The following is a 24,616-nucleotide window of genomic DNA, read 5'->3' as shown; positions in this document are numbered from 1 at the left end:
CCTTAGCGGGGGGATGGCCACGTCACAATCCCTCCTCCTCCATACTCCTCTTGGGATCTTGGGCATGCACACACACACCCGATGTGAGTTTAAGCCCCTGGGTCCAGAACTTGAACTGCAGCTGGCTACGTGGGAGTTCAGCGACATAGCCATTACGGTAACTGCTGGTTCCCCTATCATGTTTGTTTTTCAAGCTTCCGAGTTCAGTACCTGAACCATGCAGTTGGCCATATTAGATCCACTTGCCTTGACCACTGGGCCATGGGGCTGGCTCAGATCTTTAATTAAAAAAAAAAAAATTGCCACAGGATGCAAGCATTAACCAGAGATGGAGATACAGAGAGAGAAAGGAAGGGAGAAGGCACCCCACACGTGGAATGGTCATGCCATAATACCTTCTCTTCCATCTTTCCATCATGCTGAGATTTTTGGGTGTGCACACATACACAAACACACACATGCTAAGGTCCAGGCATCAAACCACAGGGTGAGCCAAATGGCATCTGGTGGCCTTAACCAACAGACCACAGAGCTAGCTTGATCCTTAATTTATTTTTAAATTATTTAACTTTATTTATTATTATTAATTTTTAATATTTCCAGAGATAGGCAGATAGAACACACATACACAGAGTACAAGTGAGAAAGCAAGCCTCCAGGTCTGGGACTCACACCATAGTCAGCTATGTGGGAGTCCAACATCCTTAATCACCACACCATCTACTGGCCCTATCTGATCCTTAATTTTTTTTATTGTTTTTTTAGAAGGTTTTCAGAAGACGATAGCAGTGACACCATAATTTTTTAATTTTCCTAAATGCATCTCCTAAGTTCAAACCAAAAAAAAAAAAAAAAATTTAATTAAAAAAAAACTCAAATAGTGGGGGCCAGCAGGTGGCGTGGTGGTTAAGGCACTGGACACACTCCCACATGGCCAACCATTGTTTTGAGTCCCAGACCTGGTGGCTTTGCTTTCTCACTTTCCTTCTCTCTGTGTGCCTCTTTCTCTGGTCAAATGAAAATAAATGAATGAATAAATAAATTAAATAAATAATTCTAAAAAAAAAAAAGAACTCAAATAGTATGGCAAAACAAAAACCTTAGATGAAATGTATAACGAACTAAAAAAAATGAGGTGAACTCGCAAAATGGAAAATATAAGTAGGTAGGGATGACAAAGATAGAGTGCATAATATCATCATCTGTGTAAGAAGACACAAACAGGGACTAGCAGTTGGTGTAATGGCTATGTCGCTAGATTCCCATGCAGTTGGCCACGGTTTGAGTCCTGGACCCGGTGGCTTAAACTCACACCAGGTGCGTGTGCATGTGCCCAAGATCCCAAGAGGAGAATGGAGAAAGGATTAGGGCGTGGTCATCCCCCATGGGGGATGATTTCTCACTTTCTGTCTCTATCTTTCTAATGAGCACACATGCCCCATGTTAGTAATTTTTTTAAAAAAAGAAAGAAAAGGAAAGAGACCAGCCTATGGCATGGTGGTTAAGGCGGATAGATCCAGCATGGCCAACCATGCAGTTCTGCTTTTAGACCCAGCGACTTGAGAAACATGACAGGCATGTGTACATGTGTGCCCCAAAATCTCAAAGAAGAAAAAATGAAGGAGAAGGAATTGCAGCATGATCATTCTCCATGGTGGGGAGGGGGAGGTTGCTTTCTCACTTTCCTCCTGTTTTCTGCCTGTCTTCAGGGAGTGCACATGCTCTCTGGCAAAATAAAAAAATAAAAGAGAGAGGAACGAATTTTTTAAAAAGGAAGAAAAGGTCCATATAAAAACAAAGGAACAGGGAACCAGCAGTTAGCGTAATGGCTATATCGCTGGACTCCCACGTAGTCGACCACGGTTCGCGTCCCGGACCCAGTGGCTTAGAACTCACACCGGGAGCGTATGTGTGCCTGCCTGAGATCCTGAGAGGAGAATGGAGGAGAAGGGATTGCGGTGTGACCATCCCCGCTGGGGGGTGATTTCTCGCTTTCTGTCTCTCTGTCTCTCTCTGTCTGTCTGGCGAGCGCACGTGCCCTATAGCGAAAAAAACTCTCACAAAAAAAAAAAAAAAAAAAAAAAAAAAACAAAGGAACAGAACCAGAGTTCAGTAAGTAAGCTATCATGTTGTTTAACACTTCAAAAAATCAACAGGAGTTTCCAGAGTCAAGTCATTAGAAGTTTTCCTGGGACCAGCAATTAGTGTAATGGCTGTGTCACTGAACTTCCATGTAGCCGACCGCGGTTCGAGTCCTGGACCCGGTGGCTTAAACTCACGCCGGGTGCGTGTGTGTGCGTGCACAAGATCCCGAGAGTAAAATGGAGGAGAAGGGATTATGGAGTGGCCAGGCCCCCCAGGGGGGGGATTTCTCGCTTTCTATCTCTCTGAGCCCTATAGCAAAAATATCACTGTTAAAAAAAAAAAGAAAAAAAGGAAGTTTTCCTGAGCCAGCCTCCTTCTGAAAAACTAATGTCATATAAAAACAAATTTAAAAATATCATGATCAAATACTATATAAAAATTATAGTAGGGCCAGTCAGTGGCACAGTGGTTAACACGGCTGGATCTTACATGGCCAAATGTGCAGTTTAAATCCTAGACCCAGTAGCTTGAAAGACCCACCTGGCACATGCGTGTGCATGCCAGAAATCCTGAAAAGGGAATGCAATATGGCCATCCTTGCAGTGGGGGTGAAGGGCTTTCTCACTTTCTCCCTCTCTCTTTCAGGCAAGCACACACACACTAGAGCAAATTTAAAAAATATATATCAGGTTGTTGGTAAAGTCATGAAATATTTTTCTATGTTTTTCTATGCAAAAATGTGTCATGACTTTCTTGATGACTCAATATATAGTTAAAAAAAGAAAAAAGAATAGTGTGCAGAGTAATATCCACAGATACTGAAAGCACAAAAGACAGACACATTCACAAAACAGGTGAAAACTAAAACCTATTATTTCATAGCAAATTAAATGCATTAAGAAAAATAATAAATTATGGAAAAATATAACATGGAATTACAAAAAAATCATAAATGAGGTGCTAAAACATAAAAGGAATTAGGAAAGATAATTTTAAAATAAATACTGGGCCAGTGGGTGGCTTTGTGGTTAAGGCAGCTGGATCCCACATGGCTGACTTCACGGTTAAAGTCCCAGACTTGGAGGCTTAAGGAACATGCCTGGTACATGTGCATGAATGTCCAAGATCCCAAGAAAAGAACTGAGAAGAAGGAACTGTGATGTGACCATCCCCTCTGGGGGTTGATTTCTTACCCTTCTACCACCACCACCTGTCTCTCTCCAGCAAGCATAAGTGCCCTATGGCAAAATTAAAAATTAAATAAATACTAAACCAGAGGTTACATAGCATAAAAACATATAGAGGGGCTAGCAGGTGGCATGGTGGCTGGGGGGTTGGACTCTCACATGGCTGACCACAGTTTGAGTCTGGACCTGGCAGCTTGTTTTCTCTTTCTCTCTGTCTGAGTACACATATCCTATAGCAAACTAAAATAAGAAGAATGATAATAAATAAAGTTAAATAATAAAAAAAAATTAAATGCATAGATACTATTAGGTTATTTGGAAAGTCATCATGCATTTTTCTGTGTTTTTCTATGCAAAAACACATCATGACTTTCCCTGATGACCCAATACTTTAAGAGAAAAGCTGAAATAGAAGAAAATTATTTTAGATCATAAGGAAATGAAGGAGATAAGGGTTTGAGAAAAGTGACAGGCGAAGAAAATTGAAAACACATGTAACAGAAATCTCTGAAGAAGAAAACAAAAGAAACAGAACAATTTCTAAAAATCAATTCAAGAAAATATTGCTAAAATCAATTAAAATGTGGTAATAAGCACATTTTAAAATTAATCCAAAATTATCAAAACTAAGCCATAGTCTGGTAAAACTGCTAGACTCAAAAAACATATATATTTTTTTAAGCCTCCTAAAAATATCAAGCCATGGCCCACAGGTAGCATAGTGGTTAAGTCCCTGGATTTCCAGGGGACCAACCATGGTTCAAGTCCCAGACCTGGCAGCTTGAAACACTGGGAATGAGTGCATGCATGCCCTAAATCCCAAGAGGAGAATGGAGGAAAAGAAACTGTGGGTGTTCACCAGCCCCGGGGGAGTAATTTCTCACTTTCTCTGTTTCTCTTGTGAGTGCACGTGCCTTTTAGCAAAAAACTCCCCTCCCCCCAAAAAAAGGCCACTTATACATAAAGACTGTCTTCAAATTTTAATAGCAATGATTTGGGCCAGAGAAAAATAAATGAATTATGTATTAAAGATATATAAAAAAGAAAACTGTGAGGCCAGTGGGTGGTGTGGTGGTTAAGGTACTGGACTCCCACATGGCTAACTGTAGCTCCAGCTCTGGATCCAGTGGCTTGAAAATCATGCCTGGCATGGGTGTGTGTGTGCCCAAAATCTTGAGAGGAGAATGGAGGAGAAGGGACTGTGTCATGGCCATCCTCCTAGGTAGTGATTTCTCATTTTCCTTCTCTGTGTTGGTCTCTGTCTCTCTCTAGTGAGTGCACACACGCTATGGCAAAAAAAATCTAAAAAAGAAGAAAGAAAGAAAGAAAGAAAGAAAGAAAGAAAGAAAGAAAGAAAGAAAGAAAGGAAGGAAGGAAGGAAGGAAGGAAGGAAGGAAGGAAGGAAGGAAGGAAGAAAGAAAGAAAAAGAAAGAAAGAAAGAAAGAAGAGAAAGAAGGAAAAAGAGAGAGAGAGAGAGAGAGAGAAGGAAGAAAAGGAAGAAAGGAAAAGGAAAAGGAAGACCAACAGACAGACATGAGACGAAGATTTTATACCCAAGTAACCAAATTAACACGACATATGAAGGTCATAGCATATAACAACTCAGAAACAACATTCCCACAAGTGTTTTTTGAGACATCTACTATAAAAAAAGTCAGGCAACTAAAGTGACTAGAGAAACATAGGCATAGCAGTGAGAATTAAATGTACTTACTATAGAATTTAGTTATAACATCAAATGAGTTTTATAATAGTATGCAATAGTTACATGCTTTGACAAGAGTACAACTACTTTAAAACCTGAGGAGAAGGGACAAGCAAGTGGCATGGCAGTTAAGATGCTAGATCCCACATGGCTAACTATGGTTCAAGTCCTGGACCTGTCATCTTGAAAACTCATGCTGAGTGTGTGTATGTGTGTGCATGCCCAAAATCCCAGGAGGAAGAATGGAGAAGAAGGAATTGCAGCACAGCCACTCCCCCCCCAGGGGAGGTGTGTAGGGGGATGATTCCTCACATTCCCTTTCTGTTTCTTTCCAGCAAGTGAACATGCCCTATGGAAAAAACCTTACAAAAGAAAAAGGAGGAGAAATGGAAAAGAATATATTATTGGTATAGTACTGGTACTTTGTGTAGTAATGCGTGAGAAAGCCAGTAAGTAATTATGTTAAATTCTAGTTTTGTCATTCTCGGTGTCCTTAAAAATCAAAATTCATGGTATAGAATGAAAGGGGAACAAATATTACAAGTAGTTAAGTAAAACCCTTTAGTACTGGGACCAGCAGATGGCATAATGGTTACATTGTTGGACTACCATGGGCCTGAGTCGACTGTGGTTTGAATCCTAGACCTGGTGGCTTAAAATTCTCACCAGGCAGGTGTGCTACATGCTCAAAATCCTGAGCAGAGGGACCAGCAGTTAGTGTAGTGGCTATGTCGATGAACTCCCATGTAGTCAACTGCGGTTCAAGTCCCGGACCCAGTGGCTTAAACTCACGCCAGGCACATGTGCGTGCGTGCCCAAGATCCCGAGAGGAGAACAGAAGAGAAGGGATTGCGGCGTGGCCATCCCCCCTGGGGGGTGATTTCTCGCTTTCTATCTGTCTCTCTCTGTCTCTCTGGTGAGCACACACACCTTACAGCAAAAATCTCTCTTAAAAAACCCTTGAGTACTAAATTTTAAGTATCAGTATAAACTCGTAAGGTAATAAATATTTCCTATTCTGTCTATTATAAAGGCCTAGAAAGAATGACCAATCCTGGGACCAGCAGGTGGCATGATAGTTAAGATGCTGGACATACCCACATGGCTGATCATAGTTCAAGTCCCAGACCTGGTGGTTTGCTTTCTCACTTTCTCTCCTGTGTATCTCTCTCCGTCAAATTAAAAGTAAATGAACGAATATTTAATAAATAATTCTTTTAAAAAATGATCAATCCAGTTGCAACGAACATCCCTAGTACCCAGACTAAAATTTCATTTCCTACAAAAAGAAATCAAGGTTTCTTAGAGAAATGGTTTATTCCAAATCTGAGAAAGAAAATGTACAAATTGAGCCTAGGATATTTCCTCATGAGATAATTTGATGCTCAAGTCACTCTGGACTTTATCTCATTATGTTAATGCTTACGAATTCAACAGTCAAGGAATTGAAGCTCCACCTATGCACAACTAACCATTCCTTGATTCACATTCACCTATCCAACATTTTTCTTATGGCTTTCTTTGCAATCTCTGTTTCTCTCTAGTTTGCAAGCAGAAGCAAAGAACTGTAGGTTTAAAAAAATGGGCCTGACTGAAATGAATGCTGGTAAAATTTATGTCCTACTCCACAGCAATACACTGATTAGTTTATTTTAATTTACAAAGGATCTGAGAAGCCACATAAAAGGTCATATGCAAGGCTGGCTTCATGGCCTAGTGATTAAGGGAGCCAGATCCCATATGGCTAAAGATGGCTGGAGTCCTACCCTGAACAGCCTGAAAAACACATCAGGTGCACGTACATATGTGCCCAAATTCAGACTGTATGAAAAAATGCAGGACAAGGGATTGCATCGTGGCCACACCCCACTAGCAGGTATTTTCTCTTTTTCTGTATCTCTTTGGTGAATGTACATGCCCTTTGGCAATTAAAAAAAAAAAGTTATGTGCCTTGAAAATAACAGAGCCTGATTAAAACAAAAAACAACAAAAAACTATAAAAAAGGAACCCACTACATCCAAGACACTTTGAGTTAGTCTATCTTTTACTAGACTAACTAAAACATGTTAATTTTCAAAACGTCCAACGTTATGTACTATATAGTTGTGTGTCTATCTAGATATTTCACATGAGAAAGCTTTAGCCAATTTTGCCTGGAGAATTACAGAGTATATAAAAACAATGAGTAACTACTCACTCATATTTAAGGCAGCCATCCCTCCTTGCGGAGCTGCTGGGTAGACATTCGGTACATTCGTGGTCATAAAATCTGCAATTTGTTGTAATGCCAATAGTCCTGTGGGATTCTTCCCCTTCTTAAATTGTTCTTGTATCATTGATTCCAATTCTTCACAGAAAGCCTAATAAATGGCAACATTAAGACAGTGAGATACCATTTATTTTCAGTTTCTTGAGGGATGAGGTAGGAATAACTATCAACAGACCATTTTGTTTGTTTACTTCCAGTGCTGGAAAAGCAAATGGATATTCTCATATTTTACTATTAGGAATATAAACTGGTACATTCTTTTATGGAAAATAATTTAACAACATGAAATATTTAAAGTGTGACAGGAATTCTATTCCTAGGAATCTATTCTAAGAAAAAAATCAGCAATGTGCTCAAAGATTTATTCATAAGGATGTTCATTCTAGTATTACTGATGTTGATAAAATGGAAAAACAGCCTACATTTCAAACGTAGAGGAATTACTAAATACACTAGGAATTCTTTTTTTTTTTTTTTGGAGAGGTTTTTGCTATAGGGCACATGCACTCGCCAGACAGAGAGAGAGAGATATAGAGACAGAAAGCGAGAAATCACCCCCCAGGGGGGATGGTCACACCGCAATCCCTTCTCCATTCTCCTCTCAGGATCTTGGGCATGCACGCACATGCGCCCGGAATGAGTTTTAAGCCACCGGGTCCGGGACGCGAACCGCGGTCCACTACATGGGAGTCCAGTGACATAGCCATTACGCTAACTGCTGGTTCCCAATACATTAGGAATTTTATGCCCACATTCAACATGAAAAGGTAAACAAATTTAAATTACTCTTGATGTATTTTTAAATGATAATAATTATAAAGCAATAAAACCAGTTTTTGTAAGGGTAAATATATATCAAACAGGTAAAGACTAGTAATAAATTACACTGAAATGCTCACTGAAATTCTCTTAGTTATAGAACTTTCATATTCTACTTTGTGCTTTTCAGCATTTCCTTCAAAATACTTTTTGCTTAAAATAGTAAGTCTATTTATTTGTTTCTTCTTGAGAAAGAAGCAAGGGACCCCCAAGATGGTCCTCAAGCCTCTATCCACTCCCAATCTCATTCTCCTCAGATCATAGGCACTTGCTGGTATGCCTAGTGTGTACAGGGAGGCCCCAGGATGTGGACCAAGACTTCAGCATCACCTAGCATTATGTTACTGTTGGACCCTCAAAATACTTTTGAAATTACTTTTTTAAAGCGGAAAAGAACTCTAAAACATTCATCCTTTATCAAATAATCTTTTTAATTTTTTTAAGTCTTAGAGCAGGTAAATTTTTAAAAATTTTTTCATTCACTTACGTTAATTTGACCAGAGAGAGACATAGTGAGAGAGAAAGCAAGAAAGGAAGCCATCAGATACAAGACTCAAACCATGGGGTTGGCCATGTGGGAGTGCCCAGCACCTTAACCACCATGCTACCTGATGGTTCCCAAAGAATTATTTATTTAAATTGATTTATTATTATTTTTTTCATTTTCTGTAGGGCATGTATGCTCACCAGGGAGAGACAGAGAGCAAGAGAGAGAAAGTGAGAAAGCAAGTCACCAGGTCCAGGACTTGAACTGTGGTTGGCTATCTGGGAGTCCAGCACCTTAACCACTCACTACACCACCTGCAAGCCCCCCTTTATCAAATCATCTTAAATCAGGCAAAAAAAGTCCAACTGGATTGATGGTGATTTTAACAACAAAGCATTACTGCAATAATAATTTATAATTTCTCCAAACTGTGCTAAAATATTTTTCATATATCCTATAAAGAAATAAATATATTGTCAAATAATTATAAATTATATCAAATGTGAAAATGTAAGTTCACTAGATCTGATTCCTATCAGACTGTAAGTACTCTAGGACTCTGGATAACTCCATATTAAACTCATTTCTCTTTCCTACTCATGCTGCACAAAGTGGCTGGAGTTGTGTTATAAAGCCATGATCACTGATCTCAAAGGCACCCTTCACCATTAACCTAGCAACCCAACTTTCATTGCCCATTCCCTCTCCTACTCTTCATTCTTTCTCTCTCCTCCAACCTCCTATGCTACTCCCTGTGCCCATTCTCGGTGAATAACTCCATTTGCTATTTCACTGAGAACAAAGAATCCATCAGAAGACAACTTTCACAAGTTCCCTGTCAAATAAACACAACTATCAGCATCTGTACCTACAGTTCTGCCTTCCCTCTCCTTACTGGGGTTGAACTGTCCATGCTCCTATCTAAAACCAACTCCTCCACTTGTACATTGGGTCCTACCCGCTCCTGTCTACTCGAGGACTTGATGACAATTCTACCCTCTACTGTGCCATCAGCTTTTCTCTCCCTACTGACCACTTCCATAAGCATGCAAATACACTATCGTTTTGTTCATCTTACAAGAAAAATGATCTTTTCAATATTACATCCCCTTCTAGCTACTGCCTCATTTCTGTGCTCCCTTTATAGAAAAAGACAAACAAAAACTGTCTATCTTTGCTGTCCCTGATTCCTCTCATCACAATTTCTTTTGAATCCACTAAATCTGCCTCTTACTCCCATTTTCCCTGCTCATGAAGTTCACCAAAGATCTGCATAATACTAAATCCAACAGTTTTCACTTCCCAGGTCTATCAGTAGAACTTGTCACACTGGCCTCTGCCTCCTCTGAACAGACTTTCTCTACTTGGCTTCTCCTGATTTTTTTTCCCTATGTCCTGGCTATTCCTTCTTAGTCACTTTTGTTAGTTCTTTCCAATTCCCCAAAATTTAAATGGTTGACTGTCCAGAGCACAGTACCCACTCTTCTCTGTTGGCACTCATTCCGTTGTGAACTCTCCTATACTTATCAATATGCTGAGAATGTCCAACTTGAGATATTTGCCTAGATCTCTCCCTGAATTCCAGACTTATAAATACGATTCCTATAAAACATCTCTACTAGATCACTAAAATAATAATGACTAAGTTTCCCTCCACCAAATTGTTCCTCCCCAGGTCTTCCACATTTAACTCCATGTTTCCAGTTGCTCAAGTCTAAAATCCTACAGTTTTCTCTGACAACTCTCTCTACACTATCACATCCAAAAGTAAAAAGTATTGGAGTTAATACTTACATGGTATTCCAGGTGCTTTTTTAAGAGTTTTGTTTTTTGTTTTGTTGTTTGTTTGTTTGGAGAGGTTTTTGTTATAGGGCGTGTGCGCTCGCCAGAAAGACAGAGAGAGACAGAGAGACAGAAAGTGAGAAATCACCCCCCAGGGGGATGGCCACGCCACAATCCCTTCTCCTCCATTCTCTTCTCGGGATCTTGGGCATGCACGTACACGTGCCCGGAGTGAGTTTAAGCCACCAGGTCCGGGACTCAAACCGTGGTTTGACTACATGGGAATCCAACCACATAGCCATTACGCTAACTGCAGGTCCCTTTTTTAAGAGTTTTATGTATAGTCATTCACTTGATCCTCAAAACAACCATTAGAGGTAGGTAATACTACTATTGTCCCTATTTTATAGATAGGCAAATTGAAAAAATGGAGAAGTTTGGAAACTTGACCAAAGTCACAGACCTATTTTTTGTTTGTTTGTTTATTTTGGAGAGGTTTTCTTTTTTTCCCCCCCGCTATAGGGCACGTGCGCTCGTCAGACAGACAGAAAGAGACATAGAGACAGAAAGCGAGAAATCAGCGAGAGTCCAGCGACATAGCCATTACGCTCACACCAGGTTCCCTGTCACAGACCTATTTTATACAGAGGCCAAAACTTTAACCTAGACAGTCTGGCTCTAGGCACTAAAAACTATGACATTCTTTCTCCTAATCAACAATCTGGATGATAGAAAATTTTAACTGTACTTTAAAATGTTTTGTCTGTTGAATGCTTTATTGCTAGTAAACTAAGTGATTTGGTTCTGCTAAAATGAAGTGCAAGGGTGAAAACATTGAGAGAGAATAATATAGAAGTGAACAACATATATTTTTTTGATATATCCCATTCTGTTGCCAATTTTCTTTGTTAAAAGTGATGTTCAAAATTAACTTGGGGGCCAGTCTAGTGGCACCGAGGTATCCAATGCTCCACATTGCCAGATCCGTATGGAAGGGTCTAGGTTCAAAACCCATGGTCTCCCTGTGCATGCTGGGACATGTGCCCATGATCTAGGCTGGCTGGGGATAGATGGTATCATAAAGATCCCATTGGAGGGCCAAGAGGTAGCATGGAGGTTAAGGCAATGGATCACACAGGACTGACTTTGCTGTTCAAGTTCTGGACTTGGCAGCTTGAAAAATCACACCAGGGAGCCAGCAAGTCGTGTGGTTGTTCAAGTGCTGGCCTCCCACATAGCCAACTGCAGTTCAAGTCCCAGACCTGGTGGCTTTAAAATCATGTTGAATGCATGTGAAAGCATGACCAAAAATCCCAGGAGAATGGAGCAGAAGGTATTGTATCGTAGCCACCCCCACCCCTGAAGGGTGATTTGTCACTTTCCCTCTCACTGTCTGTCTCTCCCACTAGTGCATAAAGTCTATAGCAAAAACCTAAAAAAAAAAAAAAAAAAAAAAACAGTGATTAACATTTGTTATAATAGCTATGTCGATAGACTCCCATGTAGTCAACCACGTTTCAAGTCCTGGACCCGGTGGCTTAAACTCACACTGGGCGTGTGTGCGTGTGTGCCTAAGACTCTGAGAGGAGAATGCACCGCGGCCATCCCCCCAGGGGGTGATTTCTTGCTTTCTGTCTCTCTGTCTCTGTCTGGTGAGCGCAAGTGCCCTATAGCAAGAAAACTCTCCAAAAGAAAGAAAAGAAATGAAAATATAAATCACACCAGGAGTACATGCAAGCATGCCTAAAATCCCAGGAAGAGCCTGGAGAAGAAGGGACTGCAACATCGTCATCACCCTGGGGGATGATTTCTCACTTTCCCTCTCTCTCCAGCAAGCACATGTGCCCTATGGAAAAAAATCTGAAACTAAAATAAATAAATAAATAATCCCATTGAAGAGGGCCAGTTCTGTGCCTGATGGTTAAAGTAGCCAGATACTACATGGCTGAAAACGCAGTTCACTCCTGGACCCAGCAGCTTGAATGACATTCTGGTATATGTGCGTGCATGCATGCCTAAAATTCTGAAAGGAAGGAAAGACCATAAAGATCATCTATATGAGGAGATGCTTTCTCAACTCCCTTTCTGTCTCTCTCTGACAAGTGTATGTGGTCTCTAGCAAAAAAAAAAAAAAAAAAAAATTCTGATAAGTATATATTTTTTAAGAGAGATTTTTCTATAGGGTGCATGTACTCACCAGACAGAGAGACAGAAAGCGAGAAATCACCCTCCCCCCAGGGGAGAAAGTCACCCCGCAATTCCTTCTCCATTCTCCCAAGACTTTGGGCATACACACACACACGCACACAGAGTGAGTTTCAAGTAGCCAGGTCTGGGGCTCAAACCATGATCAACTATGTGGGAGTCCAGAGATGGAACCATTATAAAATCTACCGGTCTCAGTATAAAATATTTGTAGTTTTTTTTTTTGGAAAGAAATTTTTGCTATGGGGTGTGTGCGCTCGCCAAAGAGACAAACAGAAAGTGAGAAAACATCCCCCAGGGGAGATGTCCATGCCACAATCTCTTCTCCTCCATTCTCCTCTTGGGATTTTGGGCATGCACACACATGCACCTCACGTGAATTTGAGCCACCAGCTCCGGGACTAAAAACATGATCAACTACATGGGAGTCCAGCCACGTAACCATTACACCATCCGCTGGTCTCCCCACCCCCGCCATTTTTTTTTTTTTTTTAGAGGTTTTTGCTTTAGGGGGCCTTTCTGAATCACGCCCCAGGGGGGATGGCCACACTGCAATCCCTTCTCCATTCTCCTCTTAGTATCTTGGGCACGTGCGCACATGCGCCTGGTGTGAGTTTTAAGTTGCCGGGTCCAGGACGCGAACCACGGTCGACTACATGGGAGTCCAGCGACATAGCCATTACACTAACTGCTGGTCCCCGCCATTTTTTTTTTAAGACAGGGTTTTAAGTAACCATCTTCCTGCCCCCCCCACCCCCCCGCCGGCCCTTTTTAAGGTTCTCTGCTCACAGGAGTGAGAAATGACCCACCAGCATGGATGGCTACACTGCAATCCCTTCTTCATTATCCTCCTTGGATTTGGGGTATGTACAAACATGCACCTACCACGATTTTCTAGCCACCTGGTCTGGGACTCAAACCGCCATAGGACATATGGGAGTCCAGAACCCTAACCACTACACAATCTGCTAACCCCAACATCTTTATTTTCTTTTGTTTCTGAAAGGATTTTGCCTTAGGGCATGTGTGCTCCCAGGGGTAGGGAAGGGGTGGGGACAGACACAGTGAGAGGGTGGGATCTTGGGCACACATGCACCTACACCCAGTGTGAGTTCCAAGCCACCAGGTCCAGGCTTCAAACCATGGTCAGCCATATAAAAGTCCAGGGATGTAACTGCTATGCTATCTGATGGCCCCTAAACGACTGTTTAAAGTGAACCAAGGAACCACACCCAGGTCTCTTTAAGTGCCCTCAGGCTACCTAATAGCAATACCATGTAGTACTACCCATGCACTACCATGGCTGGGCCTACTTTAAGTGGTTTTTTTTTTTTTTTTCCTTCTTTAATTGCCAGAGGGGGAAAAAAAAAGGCAACACTCTCCGCCTCCCCCAGTTATAGGTGGTGAGGCAGCAATTCCTCCTCCTCTATTTCTCCATTCTGTCATACTTTCAGACATGCATGCACCTGTATCTGTTGCGTTTTTCAAGGTACCAGGACCACGATCTGAACTATGTTTAGCCACCTGGGATCTGGCTTCTGACACACTGTGTTTAACCACTGTGCTATGTGGCTGGTTTATATTTTTAGTGTTTAAAACAGGGCATCTTTAGGAGAACGTTAACTTTTCCTTTTTTTTTTTTTTTTTTTTTTTTTTTGCCAAAGGGTATGACCATACATCAGAGACAGGCAGAGAACAAAAGAGAGAAAAGTGAGAAATCACTGCCACAGGGAAGATGCCCACACTGCAATTCCTTTTCATCCATTGTTCCCTTGGGATTTTGGACACATGTGTACATGCACTTGATGTGTTTCTCAAACCACTGGGTCTGAGACTCAAACTGGGAAGTCGGTCACGTGAGATCCAGTTGCCTTAACCTCCATGCCATATGCTGGCCCTCGTTTTTCTAATTTAAGGAGGATAATGAAAATTGTGGAAGACATTCAATGTTTGGGCATAGTATTTAAAGGGTGTTTGAGCCCCAGTTTCCTCCTTTGAAAGTAACTGCCTTCTCTAACTAGTACAATATTTACCTGAGTATCACCTGTTCAATGATGTTGCCATGGAGACATTCTTCTCTAATGTTCCAAAAGATGCTAGTATGTACTTTCCTCACAGCACCTACAACTTTTTATTTAAGTGAATTTTTTATTTTGGAACCATTTTAGATTCATAGTAACATTTAAAAATAGAACAAAGAATTCCCAGTTCCCTCACTTTATACACCTTATACCTTTGTACATTTGTCAAAACTAAGAAACCAACACTGATCCATTATTATTAATGAAACCCCAGAATTTACTTGTATCTTACCGTTCTTTCCACTAATGCCCTTTTTCTGTTCCCAAACCCCACACTGCATTTAGACCAGTACCACTTTGGCACTTACAAACAAGCTGTTCTAAACGGCTTGTGTGTAGGAATTTTACCGTCTCTTTACATCCTCTGCACCTAGTTCAGTGCCTGGCACACATTAGGTGCCCAAGTTTAGTTTCTTCACCCTGCCCTTAGTTTGTTCATGCTTTTATGCAGAAAAGTTGCTCAAGTCAAAAGTGTGAGTGTTATTCGGATTCTTTTCTTTCCCCTCACATCTGCCATCTTACCCATCAGCAAGTCATCATCCGACTTTTAACTCATATGAGTCTCCTTCTCTCCACCTCTACCATTATTCCGGCCCAAGCTACCATTACCTTCTGTTAAGAAGATGACTTTCATCTCTTCTTCCATTCAATGCTCTCTCTATACCAAACCCAGAATGATGTCTTTTTTTCTTTTATCTTTTCTTTTTTTTCTTTAAAAAAAGATACAGTCTTACTTCATTGCCCAGACTGGCCTCAAACTCATAATCCTCCTGCCTTAGCCTCCTAAATAGCTGGGATTATAGGTGTGTGCACCACTGTCCCCAACACAGAATGCTTTCTTTAAAAGTAAATTCGGGGGGAGGGGGGTGGGAGGAGGACTAGGAGATGGTTAATAGGTTAATAGCTATGTCGCTGGGCTCCCACGTAGTAGACCACGGTTCAAGTCCTGGATCTGGGGACTTAAAACTCACACTGGGCGCATGTGCATGCATGCCCAAAATCCTGAGAGGAGAACGGAGAAGGGATTGCAGTGTGGCCATCCCCCCGGGGGGTGATTTCTTGTTTTCTGTCTCTCTGTCTCTTTCTGTATCTTTGGCAAGCACAAGTGCCCTATAGCAAAAATCACTCTTTTTTTTTTTTTAAGTCAACATCTGTGCAGTGATCACAAAATTCAAAAAATGATTTTATCCACCAACAGATATCAGGAGAAGATGGCGATATCATCCATCATGTAGTATCAATTTCACTTTATTGATAGTGCCTTGTTTCTACTTGATAATTTTATGATATTGAGAAAATGTACTGCTGGCCCCAAAAATCACTCTTTAAAAAATAAAAGTAAATTGTAGGGACCAGCAGGTGGTATGGTGGTTAAAGGCACTGGACTCCCACATGGCTGACCACAATTTGAGTCCTGTACCTGGCAGCTTGAAATTGATACTGGGTACACATGCGTACGTGCCCAAAATCCCAAGGGGAATATGGAAGAGAAGGGACTGTGGCATAGCCATCCTTTCTGGGGGGTGATTTCTCACTTTCCCGCTCAATATCTTTCTGTCTCTCTAGTGAGTGCACGTACCTTACAGCAAAAACCTTCAAAAAATTTTTTAGGTTTTTTTTTTTTTTTGGGGGGGTGGTGGGGGCGCATGCACTCACTAGAAAAAGAGAGACAGAGAGACAGAAAGTGAGAAATCACCCCCCAGGGGGGATGGCCACGCCCATTTCTTCTCCTCCATTCTCCTCTCAGGATCTTGGGCATGCACACACACGTGCCCGGCGTGAGTTTAAGCCACCGCATCCCGGACTCAAACTGCAGTTGACTACATGGGAGTCCAGTGACATAACCATTACGCCAACTGCTGGTCCCTAGTTTATTTTTTTAATTTAAAAAAAAAGTAAATTGCCCTCTCTGGTACCCTGGTTCAATGACTATTACACTCAGAATATAATCCAAGCTCCTGATGCCAGTTTATATAGCTTTCTGCTCCCTCTGCAACCTCTAATTTCACTACACCTCTTCCCCTGTGAGCGCCAAGGTTCAAGCTACAATGGCTGCCACTGACTCTTCAAGTCTACTAAGTTTATCAAGTTCATCCCTATCCTGAGGATTTTTTTTTTTTTAAGGTTAGTGCCATAGGGCGTGTACACTCACTGGCAAGAGACAGAGAGAAGGAAAGTGAGAACTCAACACTCAGGGGAGGGGGCTGGCCACACCACAATCCCTTCTCCTCCATTCTCTTTTTGGGATTTTGGGCATGCACATACATGTATCCAGAGTGATTTTCAAGTCGCCAGGTCCCGGACTTGAACCACGCTCTACCATATGGAAGGCCAGGGCCTTAACCACCATGCCACGTGCTGGCCCCTATCCTGAGAATTTCACATGAACCAATTCCTCACCCTGGGGTGCTTTTCTTGATTCTGCATTGTTAGCTCCTTCCTGTCATCTACAGTTCAGAGTAAATCTTTCTTCCTCAGAGAGGCCTTTTCTGACCACAGTCACACCCAGTCTGACCATCCTACTGCTTTTTCCACTGCGTTTCTGCTTGTTGTTTACTGTTTACCTCCTTCACTAGAAAGGAAAGTATGACCTGGTAGTTACAAAGGTGTCTTTCATATATCAAAATTCATCAAGCCATAAACTTAAGATCTATGTACTTTACTATATGTTATTGATACCTCACTAACAATAACAACCTTATATGAGGTCTTTAATGTCTTTACTGCTAAATCTGTAGTTCCTTGAACAACACATAAAAAACAGTATCATTTAAGAAAAAAATGAATCAGTATCTGTCAATGTCATGTTCCCACACGAATATTAAGGAAACAAAGCAAAATCAGATCAGGGGAAAATATATAGAATAAAGTACACACAAGGGGAGCAGCCGCATTACATGGAGACAGTACCGCAGTCTCTAAAGATGCAACCTACAAGTAATAGGAGCCATGATATATGAGGCTTCTTTGTGGCCAGAGTGTATAAATGTGGTTCAAAACATTTATCGGGACCCCCAACTGGCATAATGGCTATGTCGCTGGACTCCCATGTAGTCGACCGCAGTTCAAGTCCCAGACCCGGTGGCTTAAACTCACGCCAGGCGTGTGTGCATGTGTGCTCAAGATCCCGAAAGAAGAATGGAGAAGGGATTGCAGGGTGGCCATCCCTCCTGGGGTGTGATTTCTCATTTTCTGTCTCTCTATCTCTGTCTGGCAAGCGCACACGCCTTATTGCTAAAACCTCTCCCCCCACCAAAAAAAAAACCCACTTACCATAACTACTATATCAATCACTGTTCATAATCAAACACTGTTAAGGCCCACTATATGTTCAGGACCAAGGTAAGTATTTTGTAGGAAAAGTAATTTCTGAATTGTTTTAACCTTCTAGAGAAGTAAGATAATAAAATGGAGAAATAAACATCTCATTCATTAAGACAATGAAGATTTTCCATTTATTATAACATGAACTAAACTGAATTCTTTCAACAACCGTATATATATAGATATAGATATACATCTATATCTATATCTATATCTATATCTATAGCTATATATATACACACGTGTGTGCGCATATATGTATATACACACATGTATACACACACACACACACGTGTGTGCGCATATACAAGGAACTGGTTTCCTGACTATGCCACTCATCTGTTAGGGTATAAGATCTGAAGTATCAAAAGAGGAAAGACAGCATTTAGTCACAGAAAAAGCTTTTCTTCTTACAGGACTTTGCAGAATCATGGACACCCTCTTCTTCTGCTCCATCATATTAAAATCCTGGCGAAGGTCCGGGGCCATGTTCCTCTCCCGCAAGTATTCTGGATTATTTTCATCCACTCTGTCGAAGTATCTCTCCTTATGAGGGGCGGTGGTTGGGGGCGGTGAGGTCACCACTGCAGCTCGAGTATCCCCATTCATTGCACAATCTTTCTAGGTTCCTACAGAATCAAAATAAAAGAAATTATTGTTTTTGAATCAATGAGCAATAGCATTTCATGATGAGCACATCAGTCTGATAAATACAATCTTCAGCATGAAGACACTGACTTACTGACAGTAGCAACTATGATATGTGAAGCTTCTTTGTGGCTCCAGAGGCACATGGCTGTTCAGCAATCTCTGCCCTTCTACCAGCCAATGGCATATTTTGTCCTAGCCACTGTTTCTCAGTACTCAACAAGAGATAAATCTAACAAAGCTTTTATATCTTCTTCTCTCAGATGTAAAAAGAACTAGCTAATAAACTTTTGTCCACATAACACTTCAAAGTCATGATGTATCTCACACAGAGAGAATCTGTTAACAGCAGCATGGTTCTTTTCTACAGGAATATGATTTCTTTCATTTTCAAAAAAAGTATTGTACTGATTTTGCAAAAAAATTCTTCAAACTGATGAGCAGGAGAGAAGCTGTTCACATATTTGTATTTATGCTCATTACCACCGCCTTTTTAGTTCAAAGAAGAACAGTAGGTATTAGAAATGACAATATGCCCCAAATTTGTGATTAAACTAAAAAGATGCCAGGATGGTTCGAATTTAAAAATCTGCTAATGTGGTTACTTATTTCACATACTTTTTAATCTCAGTCTTTTATCTGAAACAATTTTCAAATGTACTAAATTATGTTCATCCTTAACTATTAAATCTTTTAGCAGTATATTTACTAAGCATACAAGAAGTTCACTTTCTTTTAACTATTTAATTTTATTAATTATCATCATTATTATCTTAATTTGCTATAGGGCACATACACTCACCAAAGAGAGAGTGAGAAAGTGAGAAAGTGAGAAAGCACGTCACCAGGTCCTAGACTCGAAACATGGTCAGCCATCATGCCACCTGCTGGCCCCAAGAATTCACTTTCTAAACTGTCTACAAAACACTGACCAATAGCTTTAACAGGGTATATACAGTGTTTAATAATATATATGAAATGTTTAGTACATATGTAGTATTTAACCACCTATTAAATCCTGTCAATTTGTGCTGGGCACAAATTAATTAGACATGCTGTGAGAGTTTGATTTACAATTTAGCAGGGGAGACAGACTCATTGTAAAAGGAGATGTTTACAAGAGAGTCATCTGCTACAGAGCTGGGTAGATTCACTAAAGGTGAGGAAAATGACCAGCAGAGGAAGATAGTATTGCCAAGAAAATAAAACCAGTACCTAGCACAGTTCCCAGGATATTATGGGTGTACAAATTAAAATAATAATAGGTGTTGAATAAGAAAGAGAAGATAAGAGATAAGACAACGGCGTAAGTTAAGGCACTGGACTCCCACATGGTCTACTGCAGTTCAAGTTCTAGACCCGGCAGCATGAAAATCATGCTGGATACCTGTGCACATAAACAAATCCCAAGAGGAGAATGGAGGAAAGGGGATTGTGGTATGGCCATCCATCTTGAGGGATGAGTTCTCACTCCCTCTTATTATCTGTTTCTTTCCAGTGAACACATGAGCCCAACATCAAAAATCTTTAAAATAAATAAATAAAAATAAATAATTTTTTTTTTTAAAAGAAGAAGCACCAATAGATGGTATAATAGTTACATCGCTGGATTCCTACAGAGCTGACTGCAATTGAACCCCTGGACCCAGCAGCTTAAAACTCATGCCAGCAGTGGGACCAGCAGGTAGTGTGGTGGTTAAGGCACTGGACACTCCCACATGGCTGACAACAGTTCGAATCCTGGACCTGGTGGCTTGCTTTCTCACTTTCCTCTCTCTCTCTGTCTCTCTCTGGTCAAATTAAAAAAAAAAAAAAATGAAGGAATGAACGAATAAATAAATCTTAAAAAACAAAACAAAACAAACAAAAAAAAAAACAACTCATGCCAGGAGTATGTGCATGCATGCACGCCCAAAATCCCAAGAAGAGAATAGGGGAGAAAGGATTGCAGTGTGGCCAGCCCTGTTGGAGGGTGATTTCTCGCTTTCTGTTTATCTGGCGAGTGCACGCACCCTATAGCAACAATCTCTCTTAAAAAAAGAAAGAAAGCAGCTCAGAGGCCATATGCAGAGTTTACTGCTACTGTTATTTTAAGACAGGGTCTCACTATGTCCTGACCCACCTCCCTCAGATTTCCCCATAACTGAGATCACAGGTACATGCCACCATCTCCAGCTTCCAAGGTAGACTGGAAATTGAACCTGGGCCTCCTCAGCCTGAGCAGCAACTTCAACCATCATGTGTTACTGTGGGTGAGCCTCGGCAGAGAGTTTTAACAGTAAATGACTGACCAATGGTTTCTCAAGCAACAAAGATAAAGAAGGTAGAGATGTAAAGACTTGAATTAAATTAGCAACTAAAAATGTAACCAGTGCCCCTTCTTTATATTTTAAACAAAAACTAATTCTAGGGGCTGGCAGGTGTAATAGTGGTTAAGGGCACTGGACTCCCACATGGTTAACCGTGGATCCAGTACTGAACCCAGCAGCTTGAAACTCACACCAGGCACATGTATGTATGTACCCAAAATCCCGAGAGGAGAGTGGAGAAGGGATTGTGGTATGGCCATCCCCCAGGGGGGCCGGGGGGTGATTTCTCACTTTCTTTCTCTGTGTCTCCAATAAGCACACATACCCTATAGCAAAAAAAAAGGGTAGGGGGAGACCCCCAGGAGAGTAGAGGAGAAGGGATGCATCCCCCCAAGGGGGGTGGTTTCTCACTTTCTGTCTACCTCTTTCTCACTCTGGCAAACATAAGCAAAAAAAAAAAAAAAAAAATCCTTTAAATATTTATTGGGGGTGGGGGCAGCAGGTGGCATGGCACTAGACTCCCACACATAGCCAACTGCAGTTTAAGTCCTGGAACTGGTAGCTTACTTTCTCACTTTCCCTCTGCCTCTTCTCTGCCAAGCATGCTCCTCCTGTAGCAAACTTAAAAATAATAATAATGATAAATAAATTTAAATAAATAATTGTTTTTAAAAATTGGAGAGGGAAAGATTCTTCAAAAAGTTAATAGAAAATGTGTATTATGAAAAAAACTACACATAGATTTCAAAAAATTCTGCACCAAAATAAACTTGTACTTGGGACAAGCAGTTAGCATAATGGCTATGTTGCTGGACTCCCACGTAGTCGACCGCGGTTCGTGTCCCAGACCCGGTGGCTTAAAACTCACACCAGGCGCGTGTGCGCATGTGCCCAAGATCCCGAGAGGAGAATGGAGGAGAAGGGATTGCAGCGTGGCCCCCCCCCGGGGGGGTGATTTCTCACTTTCTGTCTCTCTGTCTCTCTGTCTGTCTGGCGAGCACATGTGCCCTAAAGCAAAAACTTCTCCAAAAAATATATATATATATAAAATAAAATAAATTTGTACTTTAATTCCAGATTTCCGTTGTTTTTTTTAAGATTTCCATTAATTTTTTTAAGTCCCTTAAAATAGGTGAACCATGTCTCCAGGGGGTAGGAGAGGATGGAATCAAGGGCATAGGTACAAAGACTGGCCTTGAACAAGACCCAACCTTGTGAGTCTGAGCTGGTCCTACTACTTTTTAATGTGCATATGAATCACCTGGGTATCACCTTGGGTATTAATACACAAATTTAGATTCAGTAGGTCTCCAGTAAGAACTGAAATTCTGCATGTCTCATAACTTTCCAAGTAATATTAATGCAACTGAACTTGAGTCATATTTTGGACAGCAAAGCTTGAAAAAACAGTCTGTTGGGGGGGGATTTATGATGATATCAGCTATCAAAGAATCTTGGATACTGTGCTTCTAAACCTAAAGATATGTCAGAAGTAGCAGCATGGCTCAAAGTAGCACTATCCTAAGGACTTAAAGACAAAGTATAAAAACAACTGGGTAAACATCAGTGTAGACTAAATGAACTAATGACCTGTTAACCTAAAAAGGAAGGCTGAGGTACAGTAAGTGAAGTGAAAGAAATTCATTTTGTGCCGAGGGCTGAGGATGATTTGCCTGAGTGACACGTTATAGTTGTCTAGAATATGTACACCAAAATAGCTAACAAGAAAAATAGTTTATATAGCAAAGAAAAGGACAAGAAGAGTGGAGGGTACAAGTTGTTTGTTAAGAATTTACACTTATCCATTCAAAATAACTTATGCAATTGATTGGCTATACAGTTTTTCTTTTTATGCCAGAGGATACATGACAGAGACAGAGCAAGAAAAAGCATCTCCCAATAGAGCCTGGTCACCCCACAATCCTTTTTCACCCATTTCTCTACCAGTCAGTATTTTGGGCATGCATGCACATGTGTCCAGCATGTTTTTCAATCCACCAGGGCTGAGACTTGAACCTCGTTCTATCATGTGGGATCTGACTCCTTATGCACAGTGTTTAACCACTACACTACAGACTGACCCAACATACATTATTCTTTACATCACAAATTTTGGCAACACAGATGAAAAAAAGGTGAGAGGCACACTGGAAATCTATAACCATTTGTGATGTCTGTTTACTATAAACTAAAACATACCTTTTGGATAATAACACTAATGTGTATGGGGTGTATCCAAGACCTCAATGCTCATGCCTCCTCTGGGATTAGCAGACCTCCCATTCCATAGACTGCTCTGAGCTGGCTCTTCTTTCTCAGATATAAATAGACTTTAAAATTTATTCTTCTCTAAATAAATTCTTTCTTATTATTTGTTATTTTTATTTTATTTATTTTTAAAGTTTGCTTTAGGGCATGTGTGCTCACCAGAGAGAAAGAGAAAGCAAGCCACCAGGTCCAAGACCCAAATTATGGTTAACCCATGTGGGAGTCTAGGGTCTTAACCACCACGCCAGCGGCTGGCCCTTCTAAACACGTTCTTCGATTTTTAAAATTTAATCTGTTGGGACCAGCAGGTTAAGGCACTAGATTCCCCCTTGGCTGACCACGATTAGAGTCTGGGACCAATAGCCTGAAAATCACACCAGGCTCATGTATACACGTGCCCAAAATCCTGAAAGAATGGAGGAAGTGGGCCATCCCTCTAGAGGGGTGATTTCTCACTTTCCTCTGTATTCCTCAGGCTAGCACATGTGTCCTATGAAAAAAACCTAAAAAAAAGAAAAAAATTAGCTGTCTACTCTGTTTATTTTAATCTAGTTTGTTCAAAAAGAATGATCCCAAAATCAAAATAGTAATGGTTGCCTGGCAATTTTTCTTTAATAGATGTAAATGAAGCTGAACATTCTGAACCAATAGAACTTCAGTGTTTAAAAAAAAAAGCAAATTATTTCTACATTATTAAATTTTAAGTCATTTAAAGCCCAATTTTAAGCCATTTTTATGAATAAGTAAGGACACGGGGTGCATTTTAGAAAGAACATAGCTACTTTCTGGTTCCCAGAGGATACTAAAAGAAAAGGGTCACTGTAAAACCAATACATTGAAGATACAGCACGAATTGCTCTAGTTTTATTACTAACTGCCATGTGAATGGGATAAGATAAGAACTGAAGACCAGATATGCATGTGTTCCATTCCATCAATAAGGAAGTCTATAAACATAAGTCAAAATCAAAGCATACATTTTCTGAATCCATTAATCAAGATTAAGCATAATTCTACTTTTTAATAACATAGAACCTATAATTGGTTTTTGGTCATAAAGGCTTCAGGTTTTTTTAACTTTGTTTTTAAAAGGAAGTTAAGGGACCAGCAGTTAGCATAATGGCTATGTCGCTGGACTCCCATGTAGTCGACCGCAGTTCGCATCCCAGACCCGGTGGCTTAAAACTCACGCCGGGTGCGTGTGTATGCGTGCCCAAGATCCCAAAAGGAGAATGGAAGAGAAGGGATTGCGGCGTGGCCATCCCCCCGGGGGGTGATTTCTCGCTTTCTGTCTCTCTGTCTCTGTCTGTCCAGCACGCGCACGTGCCCTATAGCAAAAACCTCTCAAAAAAAAAAAAAAAAAAAGTTAAGATTGCAGTTTCTTTGGAAAAGCTCTACAAAGTAAATACATAATGCAAAATTTGAAAAAAGAAAGGGAAAAATACA

General features: G+C 40.7%; 1 protein-coding gene across 11 annotated transcripts in view; it reads right to left on the bottom strand.

Moving 5' to 3' along the window:
- Positions 1-24,616, bottom strand: part of ADD1 (adducin 1) — a 100,884-nt gene that overhangs the window by 31,122 nt on the left and 45,146 nt on the right. For all 11 annotated transcript variants that reach the window (XM_006152923.2, XM_006152926.2, XM_006152927.2 and 8 more), the window contains exons 2-3: positions 18,360-18,574; positions 7,176-7,338 (exon numbers count right to left, since the gene is read on the bottom strand). In XM_006152923.2, the coding sequence (XP_006152985.1) occupies positions 7,176-7,338; positions 18,360-18,554 (358 nt within the window). In that variant the 5' untranslated portion in view covers positions 18,555-18,574. The remainder of the gene's footprint in view (positions 1-7,175; positions 7,339-18,359; positions 18,575-24,616) is intronic.

The sequence above is a fragment of the Tupaia chinensis genome, unplaced genomic scaffold, assembly GCF_000334495.1.
Source record: "Tupaia chinensis unplaced genomic scaffold, TupChi_1.0 Scaffold000360_1, whole genome shotgun sequence".
In the NCBI taxonomy this organism is placed as follows: Eukaryota; Metazoa; Chordata; class Mammalia; order Scandentia; family Tupaiidae; genus Tupaia; species Tupaia belangeri.
This window is presented reverse-complemented; position numbering and strand designations above follow the sequence as displayed.